The 15,718-nt window shown below is 44.2% G+C and overlaps 1 protein-coding gene across 1 annotated transcript in view; it reads left to right on the top strand.

Moving 5' to 3' along the window:
- Positions 1-1,833: 1,833 nt before the first annotated feature.
- LOC147429327 (uncharacterized) overlaps positions 1,834-15,718 on the top strand; it is a 78,788-nt gene continuing 64,903 nt past the window's right edge. Inside the window, exon 1 of the mRNA XM_086495468.1 lies at positions 1,834-2,843. Within this exon, the coding sequence (XP_086351594.1) occupies positions 2,403-2,843 (441 nt within the window). The 5' untranslated portion in view covers positions 1,834-2,402. The remainder of the gene's footprint in view (positions 2,844-15,718) is intronic.

The following is a 15,718-nucleotide window of genomic DNA, read 5'->3' as shown; positions in this document are numbered from 1 at the left end:
CATTTAGGTTTTTAGCATGTCACTTATGTATTAGATTATTATCTTTTGGATGTGTGACGAGAAATAACTTTTGTCATTGGATGAAGCACTAAATTCAGAAGATTGATTGGCTTGGTATGAAAATATACATGCTTATTTCATTGCGCATGGGTGTCAAAATAGTCCAATCAAGAGCACTTTGTGTGTCAAGCATGAGGATGATGTACTTCTGATAATTTTGCACTCTATGTTAATGACATGTTGTGCACTACACCAAATGAGAAACATATTACTGCTTTTAAGGGTGAGTTGAATGCCTCTTTTTGAAATATGAGACTTGGGGATTTTGCCTCATTATTTGGGCATACAATTTAAGCAGGTTGATGGAGGTATTGCCTTTCGTCATACAAAGTACATTGAGATAGTGCTCATAGGTTTTACCTTGAAGCTGTAAGACTATTGATACTCTTACAAAAAAAACTTTGAAGCTTGATCTTCATGTTGGAGACCATTTTATCATTTTCTACGATCTTGATTGCCTAATACATTTGTGTATATATGAGGCCAGATGTTCAATATGTAGTCTCGTAGGGTGAGCAGATCAATGTATAACTTAGTGTTTACACACTGGAAGGTAGTTAAGATGATCTTTCACTGCTTAAGTGGCACTATACATCTTGGTTGTTGTATCCCAAGGGCAAATCATTGCCACTAGATTGACATGCTTTTTCAGACTCACATTGGTTCTCCCATGGTCAACGCAACTCATGCATATCTTGGTTGAGCAAAAATCAACTTACAGTGGCCACTTCTAATTGTGAACAATGTAGCGTTCACAGCTATTGTTGAGTGCATTTGGCTAAAATGCCTTTTGACTGACTTGGGTGTTCTACCACCACCATCTTTACAAATAGTAAGAGTGCTTTGGTAGTGTTCAATGCTTACACAAAAAGAACATCGAGGTGCATTATCCTTATGTCACGGAGAGATTCTTTGTTGCAAGAGAGGCCATGTTGACTTATGTGCCTATGCAAGACCCTGTTGATCTTTTCACAAAGGCTTTGCCTCATAAGAAGTTCAAAGCTTTTTGCAAAGCTTTTGGCCTACTCCCCTTTGCGGATTGATCACACAGGGTTTGTCACTTCTTTGTACATGAGTGCTAGCTCATGTTTACCACATCACTCTCGGGGGGGATTTGTTTCCATACTATATGATAGTGATGTTTGTGAGCACACGTTTTCCCTCACTAGGAGGTTTTTTCTCCCTAGCTACTATTTTTGTTCATAATTCCAAGGCAAGATTTGTTTTTGTGTTAGCACACTCACGTATACTACTTATTGTGTTGTGTGCTTTTGAGCTTCTTCTTCATCTTCTAGTGGGCTATAAAGCCTTAGAGGACTCCTGGAGGCTGGAACTCTTGGGAGCAAGGACCATTGGCATAAGCTTCTTCAATAGGGTCACATGGCAAATCCATGTTTTTCTACTTTTGTTAAGAGAGGCATTACCTAAGAGGCCACACACTATTTCTCATCATCTTATTAGTATTCGAGGGGGGCATTAACATGGGGCTTAATCTTATTTAGGCCATTTGTGAGACCATGTTCTCTTGGTGCCTTCTACCTGCTTTGCTAGAGCAAATTACCGGCTGCACTGCGTGGGAGCAATGTCGTATGTGTGAGTTTTGTGGGCTTAATCTTATTTAGGCCATTTGTGAGACCATGTTTGTTCTCTTGGTGCCTTCTATCTCTTTGCTAGAGCAAATTACCGGCTGCACTGCGTGGGAGCTGTGTGAGTTTTGAGGAAAGTGGACAAACTAAAGAGCACAGTATTTATGCTGCAATCACAAGGGCAAAAGATTTCACGAGAATTTGATGTAGGCATATTTTGTGTGTTTTTTCTGTTAGGTGTACATGTGGCATCTTCCCTGTCTCTTCCTCCCTTGTCGCATGCGATCATTCATCTCCGCGACAGTTTAGCTTCGTATGCTTAGTCAGTGCATTTTCTTGCTGTTCTACGTTGTGGGGAGTGCCCATACGCTTAATTCGCTTGCATGCAGCATCGGCGACACCAGCCTGTATTGACGACATTGCTCTTGCAGATTGTACCTTATTTGGACTAATTGCTTGGCAGCGGTGGATCTGCTCGAATTCAGGTTCAAGAGATTATCTGTTCAATTCAAGCAATCAGCAAAAGTTGGAGTTCCCAAGAGTGTGATGTAACTCGTTTCCAGTCAAATCTAGCCATGCAGCACCATGTAGGGCCACTTGTATGTACAAGGGCCAAAACATAGCTATGCAGCAGCATGTAGTGCCGATTCTATGTACAGGAGCCTCTTTCAATGCACCCGACAAGAAACGGAACCGGTGTTGGATGCTTACACCATCATCACAGCCCTAGAAGCATGATCTACTCATTGTTGTTGCATGGCGATCGTCACTGGGGATCGCTACTTGGACCTTCTTGCCCGCTTTGTAGAAGAACAAGCAGGTGGATTGCTAGATGGAAGCCTTGTCCTGAAGCTGAATCCAGTGGGGCTACATTATGTGCAAACCAGGCTTGATGCACTCCATGAGCTTGAGAGGCTTCGAGCTGGAGCACCTGTGGACTACTTGCGAGCATACATTTCAGATCTCGGTGATCACCGTGCCCTTGAGCAACTTAGCCGAGTTCTAAGCTTGCTTACATCTGTGAAAGTAGTCTCTCTTCTTCCATCTCCTGCCCGAGATCCCTCTCCTGTCACTCTTTCCCCATTTGGACGTTTGAAGTCTCTAGAGCTTCGAGGATGCGATTTGTCTACATCAGCAGCCCGTGGCTTTCTTCAGCTTATGCCCATTCTGGAAAGGCTCATATGCCACAACTCAGCAGTAAGTTATATTTAGCGTCTAGCAAAGATGGCTAAGTCTAAGATCTTAAGAAGCCTCTTTTCTGTTAGTTTTTTTTTTAATGGGGAAAGCTTTACACTTTGGAGTCAATTTATATCTCAGGCTTGGTTGTCAAGCTTTTTGTGAGTGATAGTGCAAGCAGCTCTTTTGACAGACGTTTGATTAACATCTCTTTGGAACAAGTAACTTTCAAGGAAGTCAGAATTTACACATCATTGCATGACCTATTTGACATTTTGCCTAGTAATGCACCCTGAAACACATTCCGTTTATGCGCTTTTGGGCTTTGCTATATTTTCTTGTATATTTGGTTTTTGAAGGAAGTACATAAAAGCATATAAGCTTGTGGTCCTGTAATAAGAAGTCATAGGGGGGAACATTAATTAGGAGCTAATAGCAAGCATAGCAGGCATACTTCTACGGCTTTTCTCAAGTTACCTTCCCTTCAATGGTTTCAAGCTCTTGCTCCATAGCTATTTTCCAATGAGGTTGTATGAGTCTCCCACTTAAGTCATTTAACTGAGGGCCATGGGATGTGACATTAACCCATAGTCAGTATATAAACACTTGCCTGGAAGTTCTAAATATTGAAGTCTTTGATACCATCTAGGACTAGCTTGCACCTCCCATTCGGGAGGAATACTTTAAATGCATGATTCCTCCACTGCCTCTGTCTGCTGAACCCATATGGAGCAGCTTGATACTCGTGATCCTCCTCCCGTGTCTGCTAGACCCATATGGAGGAGCTTGGTATTAGTGATCCTCCTGCTTTGAGTCTTGGCGATCATCATGATAATTTCTGAAATGTTTGGTGGCTTACTAGGCTCCTCCAAGGGTGAGATATCCTTTGCTAATTGGCGTTGTGCAAGTGGTCATGTGCCAAAACCACTTTTCAACATAGCCTCAGTTAAAACTAAGTTCGCGTTAACAATCATGTAACATGTGTGTGTATCAAATAACATGTATCTTGTTGCTCATTTTGTTACTTTGTACATTTGTCCTTTCCCGATAGATGGTGGACACACACATGTATATTTGATTTCTCTCATAGGCCACGTTCGGCCTCTAATAGATGTAAAAAGATCCTTCTTTCATTTTTTCTCCAACAATGCCTTGCCCAGCTTCTAAGGACATGTGCATAGGCGTCACATCCAAAGATGCTGAAATTACAGGCTCTTGGCTTGCTCTTGAAGTAGCCCATAGACGGAGGCTTACCCAGATTGGCACATGGCTCATGCTGGAAAACAAGTAATAATACGAATCGCAATAACAACTGCTTCAACGAAAAGCACGAGTTAAAACTCTTGTGACTGTGCTCAAACATAAATAGTTAAAATTATGCACTATTCTTAGGCGATGTACCAGTATATGACTATCCCATCTTGCTTGAAGTGAACCCTTGACCTATGTGAGCGTTGACTGCCTACATTGTTTTTCAACCAAGTTTCAACCATCTGATGAGTTTGTTGCATCTTGGCTGATAACTGAGAGTCTTGGACTGGTATGACTTTGCAACTTTCTTGGGCAATTCTGGGGACAATCTGGCACCAAAACGAGGGCTGAATGTTGTTGATCTGAGGGCTGATGGACTGCTGCAAAAACTCTAGGGCCAAGGCCAGATTTGTAGGCTTTTTCCGCGACAAAAATGTGGTCAAAGGATCACTCAAGGCTTAGGAGGGAAAACTGATGCTGATCGCTGCTGCTTGCAGATGCAAAAATGTGAACCTAAAGAGGGCTGTGAATTCTTGCAATAATTCTGGAGAAGGGTGAGGAATCTGGACTAGAGAGAGTAAACAGTTGGATTCAGGTTTGGAGAGAAAATGAGCACTCTCTAGGGAGGCTAGGAAGATACTTGCTATGACTCGAGATTTGCATGGACCAGCTTTCTATGGAGAGTCTTTGTCTCTGATTTGCCGAAAATATGCAGTGATTAGTTGCATTCCGGTCTGGACGCAGAAACCTTATCTGTAAAGCCTGTCACAAATGGACAGCCTGGATGCGCAAAGGTGGTCTGGCTGGTCATCACTTTACCTGATCTTTGGCTCGTAGATCTTGCTTTTCAAAGTCGGGCCCTACTAGGGAAACGCATTGTCCATTTTCTCCTTCCGGGTGTTGAGACTAGAAAGGAGCTTCTTCTGGCCAAGATTCAGGCTTGAGTTCCCCTAGCAAGAGGTTGTGGCGCCCTGAGACTCCATGGATTTCCATAGAGGGCCGGCTTGAGTTGGTAGTGGGAGGCCATATTTGCCATGTGATTGTTGAGAGCATGGGAGAGGCTGCGACTTGGCTTCTTGCATGGAGGAGAGACTTGGCTAGCCACTGATTTGCAACCCCTTGCAACACAGCCAACATGGTCAATATGTTTAGAATGTAGGCCATATGGAGCTTGGGGTCCCGTGATGGTTGAACTTGCATAGAATTGTGGGGAGTTGGTGTATGTATAGGAGGATAGATTGATTGTTCTTGTCATGAGGCAGGACGTAGTTGGCAGATTGACATACACCTTTTGAGCTTCAGGCTTCAGTTTGTATGGGAGCGCTCATGCAGATTGAGATGTTGATTGCAGACAGAGCATGTTCAATAGAGGGAGAGTGCTTTTTCTTTGATGTGTAGGAGGGTCGACTTGCTTGCGTTTATTGTGAATCCGCCTGAATTTTGACATAGCTCCAGAGTGCACTATCCAGAGACTTAGAGTTGTAGCAAAATCAGCGTGGCAATGGTCCTTGGATCTTGATTTTGAGGATTCAGTCAGAGGAGATTGGAGGTTGTGGGCCTTCGGGGCTCCGGCTACAATGGGACATTGGAGAGTGGTGGTGATAGAATCCTTTTGCCTCTCCTTAGCACCTTGGGGTTCCTTGTTTCCAATACACTGCATGTAATGGCTTGCCGCAAAATCATATGAGGAGCAGCTTAGCATTTGTCACGTGACACATCTAACCCTATGTGCACGTGGACAAGCTACAGCATGACCAGGGTTCAGTTCAGTCAAGTCAATCTAGCTTAGGAAGTGATCTGGCACTTTTGTGAGTCTGTTCGTAGACCGTGCATGTCTAGACGCTTAGATTAGATGCATATCCTTTGGTTGCACACAGCACGATCATCAGCATCCCCATCAGCATCCATCAGGGGAATTTTCTAGTGCATAAAACCTATTTTCCCTATTTTTGACATTTTTCAATTATTTATTAAGTGACTTTTGTTGGGAACTAGGTAGGGCAATTTTGCTAAGATAATATAAAAGCAAATCAGAGTTAGCACTTTCTGGCAGAGGAGGCAGCAGAACCATTGCTCAGCAGGCCAATTCTCAAGCAAGACCAACATGAGATGTCACAAAGTGATGACGTGGCGGACAGCAAAAACCCTAATTTCTGCCAAAAACCCTAAAATTCCTGCAAACCCTAATTTTTGCCAAAAACCCTAATTTCCGGAAATCGCGGAGGCTGAAATTTTAATTTTAATTTTTTTTTAAAAAAATTGGAAAATGATGAGCGACGCAAATTTCGCTTTTTCTCTACTTAAATGAGAAAGAAAGAGAGAATGCTTTTGCTTTCATGTTTTGACTCTCTGCGAGAGAGAGAGAGCAATTGCTTTTGATTTGAAGCTTTTGGGGCTCTGCTTTTGGGCATACCTTGTAACCTTTAAATTAGTGGTGAGGGCCTCACTTCTCAGAGCATCTGGACGCAGAGTCTGAGAGTGAAACTCTAACTGCTCTCTTGTACTTTGACGATTGATTAATATAAAAAGAAATACTGAAAGGGGCGCCAGTCTTTGGGGCCAATATCTCTAGGCACGGAACTCCGCCGGGCCAGTGCAAATCTATTGTGATCTGTGAATTGTTTTGAAGTGGTTATTTGGTGCTGTGGTGGTTGATTCTTGACTTGGAGTGTCCAAGTTTGTTACAGTGGTATCAGAGCCCGGCCGATTTCTCTTCTACGGGAAATCCGATCCCCGAATTTTTTTTCCGCGGCACCTATGGCTTCAGGTAATGATTAGTCGACTCCCTCTGCATCTGGAGATGCGGGCTGGGATTACAACGAAGATTCAGACAGAGAGTATGGCCTGCCTCGGCCTACTCAGGCGGAGCAAAGAGAGATGGAGCGTCGTCAATTGATTGGCGATGCAACAAAGATGATGCTCAATTTTGCCAAGGATCCGAAGATGGCAAAATATATGAACCAAACCTCTTTGGAAGAGGTACAGATGGAGTGGCAGAGAACCACAACACCACTCCCGAAACCCGCTCTCAAGAAACCTTCTGCCTCCAAGAAATATACGGAGAAGGAACTGGAGAACGTGGTTGATGCACGGATTGCTCAGCTTTTTGACACGCAAAAGAAAGCCAAAAAAGCACGGCAAAAAGCATAAGAAAGGCACTGACTTCCCGGGATATTTGGGTCGTCGGTCGACATTTGACAAGGCAAAGAAATTGAAGAAGCGCGTCAAGTTTGAAGACCTACCCAGTTCTTCTTCTTCTTCTTCTTCTTCTTCTTCTGACAGTTCTTCTAGCTCCTCGGATTCGAGCGAAGAAGACAGAAAAGGTAAAAAGCGAAGCAAGAAGCAACGCTTTGGAAAGGGCAAGAAAAAGGCAAAGAAGGCTACATCTCGCCCAGAGACTGACAGTTCTACTGAGGACTCGTCTACAGACAGCTCAGATTCCGATGACGGAAAGTTTTATGCGAACAAGAAGAATTTTTACAAAGCCAACCTGTATGACTTTCTCGAAGATAAAAGCAAGAAAGTCCGAGAGTTTAAGGAAGGTGGCCACTCGATCAAGTTTGATACTTTTCAGGATACTCAGATGCTTCGAAGGCTTTGTCTTTTATACAGCAATTTGACATCGCTTTCGCGGGAGGACACTATTCAGAGCACTCCAAGATTCGGAGAGCTGCCTCTTACTTTAAGGGGAATGCTCGTACTTGGTGGTCCACGCTTCTATTAAGCAAGACTATGCCAGTTACATGGCTGAAATTCAAGAGGCTTTTTATTTCTTCTTGGTTGACTCAAGAGTTTGAGCGAGATATACGAGTTGCTTGGAACCATCTCCGGATGACCAAGAGCGATACAGTGAATTCTTATTGTGAAAGATTCTGGAGCTCTTTTCTACCCACCTCTTCATTCAAGAAGATCTCGTTCAGAGAACAGATTGAGCGGTTTACCTTGGGTCTACCTACAGAAATCCGAAATCACTGCTTGGAACAGAAGTAAGCTTCTGTTCAGGAGTTGATGAGTCATGCGAAGCGGGGCTTTGCCATTCACTCTGGCAGTCTGACCTACCCCACAGATGAGGCCATGACACAACGAGCCGAACAGACTTCTGGGAATGAAAGTAGAATGAAAAAGAGCAACCCAGAGAAAAAAAAGGATGCACGACCCAAGCTTACTCCTGAGGAGAGAGCTCGCTTCATTAGAGAGGGGAAGTGCTTTGGATGCGGGGAACATGGACATATTTCCGCAAAGTGCCCTGATAAGGCACAGAAAGAACAGAATGATAAAGACGACGACAGATCTGAGAGTTCGAGAGCAGCTGAGGAATGTGGCAGAAAAGGCAGATAGAAAAGTAGAATTGGTACCACATGGCGTGGGACCTGCACCGAATCTAATGAATGAAAGTACAAACTTTGCCGCTTTCGGGGCAAAGTGAAGGATCAGGAAGCTCTTTTGAAGGAGCCAAGGCCAACTTCTTTTCACTTGGTATTGGCGGCTCGATTTGGAACTACGCCCGACAGACTGACGCCACAGGCGGAGGTAGTTTGACTGGCACCCGGATGGGATGTTGCCATTACACCGAGCATTGGCAAACTTCGTTTGCAATGACAGGGGTGTTCAGGACACGCGAGTGACGTTCTACTCAGGATCCCTTGGTACCACAAGAACTACGCCGTGGTTGACTACCGGGCCGAGAAAGCGACTTTGATAAATGAAGGGCTTAGAGATTGTACTTGATGAACTTTAGTTTTCTTACTCATTCTTTTGGGAGAACTGAACGATGGATAAAAGTTGAATATGTTTTGACCTGAAGAAAAGAACGCCAAGATTTTTTTTCTCCACGCTAATGCCGATTGCTTTTGAGAGGGCCTGAAGATCATACCATTGATCTGATATCTGGAAGCACGCCACCGAATCGGCCACCTTATCGTGTGAGCCGAGTACAGAATGAAAAGATTATGAACTTAGTGAAAGACCTCTTGGAAAAGGGTCTTGTCCAGCCTAGTACTTCACCGTATTGCTCTCCAGTGTTGTTGGTTTTGAAGAAAGACGGATCTTGGAGAATGTGCATCGATTATAGCACTCTCAACGAAATCACCATCAAGAACAGATTTCCGATTCCTAGGATCGATGATATACTCGACAGGTTACAGGGATCCTCGTGCTTTAGCAGGATTGACTTGAAGAGTGGATATCATCAGATCAGGATAGTGCCAGGAGATGTCTACAAGACAGCTTTTCGGACGACTTTTGGGTTATTTGAGTTTTTGGTGATGCCTTTTGGCTTAACCAATGCTCCTTCGACATTTAACCGGATGATGGATAGGATTTTTTTGAGAGTACAGGCTATTTGTTGGCACTTTCTTTGACGACATCATTGTTTTCTCCTAGAATGAGGCAGAACACAGAGATTATCTGCTTCAAGTCTTTCAGGCATTACGAGATCACACATTAGTGATTAATGCTAAGAAAAGTGAATTTTTCCTACCAGAGATACATTTTTTGGGACACATTGTGTCAACAACAGGAGTGCAAATGAACCCGGCCAAGATAGAGACTATCCGTGATTGGCCCGATTTGAGGAATGTCCATGAAGTTAGAAGCTTCTTGGGACTGTGTTCGTACTACAGGCGGTTCATACGAAAGTTTGTAGAGGTTGCTTCCCCTTTGCATATCTTGACACACAAAGGAGTACCTTTTTCGTGGGGACCCACAGAGGTGACTGCCTTTCAGACATTGAAAGAGAAATTCACTACAGGACCAGATTTGACTTTGTTGGACTTGCAGAAGTCATTTGAAGTATTTTGTGATGCTTGTGGTCGTAGTTTGGGTACGGTCTTGATGCACGAAGGCCATGTCATAGCTTACGAGAGCCGTTTGTTCTCTAGGCCGGAGATGACAGCACAGATCTATGGGAAAGAGCTTTTGGCGGTTATCCACGCTCTTACTCAGTGGCGGCATTACCTACTCGGAGCGGATTTTACTGTCTTTACAGACCATCAGAGTTTGCGCTACTCCTTGTCACAGAAGCAGCTTTCGGAAAAGCAGATGCGGTGGGTGAACATCTTGTCACAGTTCCACTTCCAGATTGTCCATGTGCAGGGACAGAAGAATGTGGTGGTAGATGCTTTGTCTCGAAAACCGTTGGTTCTGGCTATTTCCGCGATACATCATAGGAGCTTCGAGGATATGGTCGATTAGTGTGCCACAGATACAGATTTTGCAGATATTTTCACACGGATACGGGATGGGGAGACAGTAGCTGGATACTCCGTTCGGGAAGGCTACTTGATGAAAAAGACTATGTTGTGCGTTACACAGCCGTTGAGGGAAAAGGTTATGACTGATTGCCACTGTCCACCTTTTACGGGTCACCGCGGCATTGCTACCACCATGAAAGGGGTAGAGAGAGATTTCTTTTGGCGGAGACTGAAGAAGGATGTGGAAGAGTTTGTGCGCAGTTGCTTGGTATGCCAGAAGGTCAAGTTTGACAGGCATAAGGCACAGGGATTGTTACAGCCTTTACCCATACCCACCCGCCCCTGGGAAAATATTGAAATGGATTTCATTTTTTTTTAATCTCCCGAGAATACAGAATGATCACGATGATTTTCCGATTACATGGCACGTCTGAGACGATTCTCTCCGACAGAGACCCCAGATTTATGAGTTGGTTTTGGAAGGCAATTTGGGAGAACATTGGCACGCAGTTGCAGTTCTCGTCATCGTTCCACTTGCAGACTGACGGGCAATTTGAGATTGCCAATTCAGTGATTTTAGATTTATTGAAGTCTTGTATCTTGGATCAGAAGACTCAATGGGAAAAGAACCTATCTTTGGTGGAATTTGCCTACAGTAACACGATATACTCTTCGACGGGGAAGACGCCATGTGAGATTGTTGAAAGTGCTGCGAAGGTTCCATCTTTCCTGAGCACGAAAGATAAGATCTTTGAAGCGGACGAATATACGCGAGATCTGGATACGGCTTTTGCCAAGGTTCGCGAGACTTTGCAGAAGTCTCAAGAATGACAGAAAAAGGCAGCGGATCGCCATCGTCGCGACATGAAATTGAAGGAGGATGATTGGGTGCTCTTACGTTTTGAGAAGGCACGCCTACGAAAGAACAAGGGAAAGGAGAGGCTTTTTCCAAAGCTTAGTATGCGATACTACGGCCCTTTCCAGATTACTGAAAAGATAAATGAAGTCTCCTTTCGACTGGAACTGCCAGATACTTGGAGGATTCACAATGCATTTCATGTGAATCTCTTGAAACCTTTTAAAGGTGATGTGCCTGATGATGGGGAGCCTGATGAGCAACCCGAAGTGGAAGAAAACGAGGAGATCCTTGTTCCTGAACAGATTTTGGCACATAAGGATACGAAGAATAAGGGTAAAGTCCGAAGGCGGTTCTTGGTTAAGTTCAAGAATTATCCTGCACTTGATGCGAAGTGGATGGAGGAGGAGGACCTAGCAGATACTCCTCAGATTGTGAAACTTGACCTCGATGCTTTTGGTTTAGCATAGTCTACTCCAAATGGAACTAGAATTCAGGTTGGCCGAAGATCTGGTGCAGTGGGATGCACAAGAGGGGAGTTACTCCACTCCTTTGTCAACAGATGCCTCGATTTTGATACTAAAGTCACTGATGTCTCTTTGAGCTTCAGGGATACTGAGAGCTGACAGTATTCTGTTGGATGACTTTATGAAATGGAATTCCTGATAATGATACTGATTTGTTCTTGACTTCTTGTGAGTGCAGGAACTGATGCCGAAATGACTGAAGCATTTTGGTTTGATTGATTTCGAATAGACATGGTTGCAATAGGGGTTAGTCAATCGGACATCGATGAGGTCCCGATTGGACCTAGATGTGATTGCTAGCTACATTGTAGATAAATCATGGTCTAAGATCCGAATGAATGTTGAATGTCATGTGATGTCCTGTGATGTCTGGTGATGTCCTGTGATGTCGTGTGATGTGACTGTTGCTTTTGTACATGTGCTAGATGTGTGTTCCTAGTACGTAGGTACTAACAGTCAGTGTCTGCTAAGACGGTTTATGGCTTTTGTCGGTTTTGCAGGCGTAATCGCGGTCGATTACAATGCTTTCAAGAGGGGGGTATGTCACAAAGTGATGACGTGGCGGACAACAGAAACCCTAATCTCTGCCAGAAACCCTAAAATTCCTGCAAACCCTAATTTCTGCCAAAAACCCTAATTTTCGGAAATCGCGGAGGCTGAAATTTAAAAAAATAAATAAAAAAAAATATATTTTTTGGAAAATGATGAGCGACGCAAATTTCGCTTTTTCTCTACTTAAATGAGAAAGAAAGAGAGAATGCTTTTGCTTTCATGTTTTGACTCTCTGCGAGAGAGAGAGAGCAATTGCTTTTGATTTGAAGCTTTTGGGGCTCTGCTTTTGGGCATCCCTTGTAACCTTTAAATTAGTGGTGAGGGCCTCACTTCTCAGAGCATCTGGACGCAGAGTCTGAGAGTGAAACCCTAACCGCTCTCTTGTACTTTGATGATTGATTAATATAAAAAGAAATACCGAAAGGGGCGCCAATCTTTGGGGCCAATATCTCTAGGCACGGAACCCCGCCGGCCAGTGCAAATCTATTGTGATCTGTGAATTGTTTTGAAGTGGTTATTTGGTGCTGTGGTGGTTGATTCTTGACTTGGAGTGTCCAAGTCTGTTACATAAGAACCTGGCGTTTTCAACCCCAACAGTCTAGCGTTTTTCAGCCTTGGAGACTTGGTGATTTCAGCCAGCAGCATAGCATTTCCACCAGCATTTAAGGATCAGCCAGCCTCTGCAAGTAGCGTTTTTGTGCACCAACAGGCAGCGATTCTGCAGCAGTAGCACAACCAGCAAGACAGCGTTTTGCAGCAGCCTTTCAGCACCATAAAGACAGCGTTTATGGACAGCCAGATCCAGCGTTAGAAGGACAGCAGCCTCAGCGTTTTTAGGCAGCATCTCAGCACCATAAGGACTGTTTTTAAAGCCAACAAGCCAGCATTTTTAGGGACAGCATCAGCGTTTTTCAAGGGCTGCGAAAGCGGCGGTTATAGTGTCAGCAATACTAACGCTTGGAGATAGCCAGATGGGCATTTCCGATCGGCCGCATAAGCCATAGCAGCAGATAGAAGTCGCCGTCGTCCTCAAAGCATTCAGTTTTCAGCCATAGTCTTGTCCTCGTCGTCACCACCGTCGGCCTCGACATAGCCTATTAGATTTGCATCAGCATCTTGTACCAGATTGTGCAATCAATAGTAGACCACTCTCGCCATCGAGAGTGGGGCCCTTGGAGGAGGGGTTTACAACTCCCTGGTGTCGTATTCTCTCCTCTCTCTATCTCTCAGTCTCATGCACCTTCACTCACAGTGTCCATTCACTTTGTTTGTGTCCATTGCACTCTCTCATTAAAGAACGGAAGGCTCTCCCTTCCATAAGAAAAAGGAACCTTGAGCACAGTTCGGAGCACTCACCTTGAGCAAAGTTCAACATTCACTTCCGCTGCACCTTACAGCATTGGTGACGACAAAGGACCACTGATAAGTTCGTCTCAGATTTTTGCACTCTTTGGGCTAGCCACTAGTTGTCACAAAGTGATGACATGGCGTGCCCAACTAGAAGAGAATTTGGCCGGGTGGACAATAGGATAGTATCCACCTAAACAAGGCAAGAGTCTTCCAGTGTAGAGAATGAATCAGGGGAACTCGATGACGGATCATCACAGGATTCTGGAGTAGTAAGAGAATCAAATGTAGCGCATCCGAGAGTTCCGACGAACTAAGGGAACCAGATGCAAGTTCATGAGAGGATTCTGGAAAAGAACAAGGATCGGATGATAGTGTGTCTCAGGGTTCCGATTGAGACCGACCCAATGGACAGGGGATGTTAGCGAGGCTACCCACAGGTCCTAGGGCACAAGGAAAGAAAGGAAAGGGAATCAGCTGGTACATCAGAGAATTCCACAGATCGAGATTGGGGTGCCAAGGACAGGGAGGCCAATAGGGCTACCAATAGGTCCCACGGCACTAGAAAAGAACGGAAAGGTAAGCTAGGTCCACCAGATAATTTGGTTAAGGGTTCTTTTTGGCCCTCGATGCAAAGTGGATTGAAGAAGAGAACCTCACAAATTCTCTTCAGAGAGAGCTATAACTTGAAGGTTTTGGGCTACTAGCAGTGTCTATGCCAAAAGTTACGGATGAATCAGCAGGTTGAATCTTGTGCAGTATGGATTGCACAAGAGGGGAGCCACTCCACTCCTTTTGTCACAGATTGCCTAGATTGAATAAAGTCACTAATTTCTCTTTGAGATTTTAGGGTACTAATGGGCTGACAATATTTTACAGAATGACTTTATGAACTGTGTGCACTGAATTGGACATTTCCTTGATTGAATTGAAAACATGTGCTCTTTCATGTCATTCCCACATCGAGGAGGATACAAGGCGCCCCAAATCAGCCCCGGAGGTGCCTCTTTCAGAGGAGTTACGGTGGCGACAATCATCCCTTGAGTCAGTAGAGTTTGCATTGAGGTATTGCATTGTGTATACACTTCATTTACGCAATCTAAAGCAAATACCACATCGTGTGCATTGTTAGAGACATGTAGAGAAAGACGAAGTGTCTGCAACATTTTGTCTGATGAATGATTTGAACTTAGTGCATCTAGACATTTGTTAAAGATCAGTGAGGTCTGGATGTGATGGCTAAGTGAAGGAAGAATGAAAGTGATTTGAACTTAGTGCATATAGACATCTGTTAGAGATCAGTGAGATGTGGATGTGATGCATAAGTGAATATAAAAATAATGAGATTCTAGTGCATCAAGATGTCTTTGGATGGGATGACTCGATACTGGTGTGAGTGCATCAAGAGTTTTGGAATGATGACATGGCTGCACAGTGATCTAGGTGCATTCATCAGGCTGCACAGTGATCTAGGTGCATCAAGAGTTTTGGACGAAATGAGATGGCAAGACTGAATGATTGAAAACATGGTGTTCAATGCGAATTTTTTGTGAATTGCATGCTATTTGGGTGTACTGTCTTGTGGGGATGGTCACCGGCATGGTTTGCTTGGTTGAAATGTGAAATGAACATATCTAATAGTAACAAGATTTAGTAGATCAAGAAATCCGTGAAAAGATCAGTGCGTTCTGGATGTGATTGCTAAACGGTTACAATGATCAGAATTTGTATCTGCGATCCTCGACAAAAATGCATAGTAACAGGGAATGGCCATTTTCAGGTCCCCGTTCCCCGTTCCCATCCCAATTTCCCGTTCCGAATCCCCGTTCCGTGTTTCAAACGTGAGTATTCGAAACAGGGAATGGCATTTCATGCATGTTGCCGTTCCCCGTTCCCAGTTCCGATTTCCCGTTCCGGGTAACTATGCAAAAATGTGATTGATCAGTGACTGATGTCTTTGTAGAAGTGCTGGATTGGTGGAGTCTGGTGCATGAGTACATAGAATGTCACAAAGTGATGATGTGGCATGACCAACTGGAAGGGAAATGGCCGAGTGGACGAGAGGAACTGAACCAACCAACTAGAAGAACTTACGAGCACTAGCCGTGGGCCTAAAACCCTAAAGACCAAAAGCTTGAACTCTGAGGAGAATGTGCTGAAATGACACGTGGC

This window comes from Adiantum capillus-veneris, chromosome 22 (assembly GCF_014529385.1).
Source record: "Adiantum capillus-veneris isolate H3 chromosome 22, ASM1452938v2, whole genome shotgun sequence".
NCBI lineage: Eukaryota > Viridiplantae > Streptophyta > Polypodiopsida > Polypodiales > Pteridaceae > Adiantum > Adiantum capillus-veneris.
The sequence above is the reverse complement of the archived record's forward strand: the minus strand, read 5'-3'. Positions and strand labels throughout refer to the sequence as shown.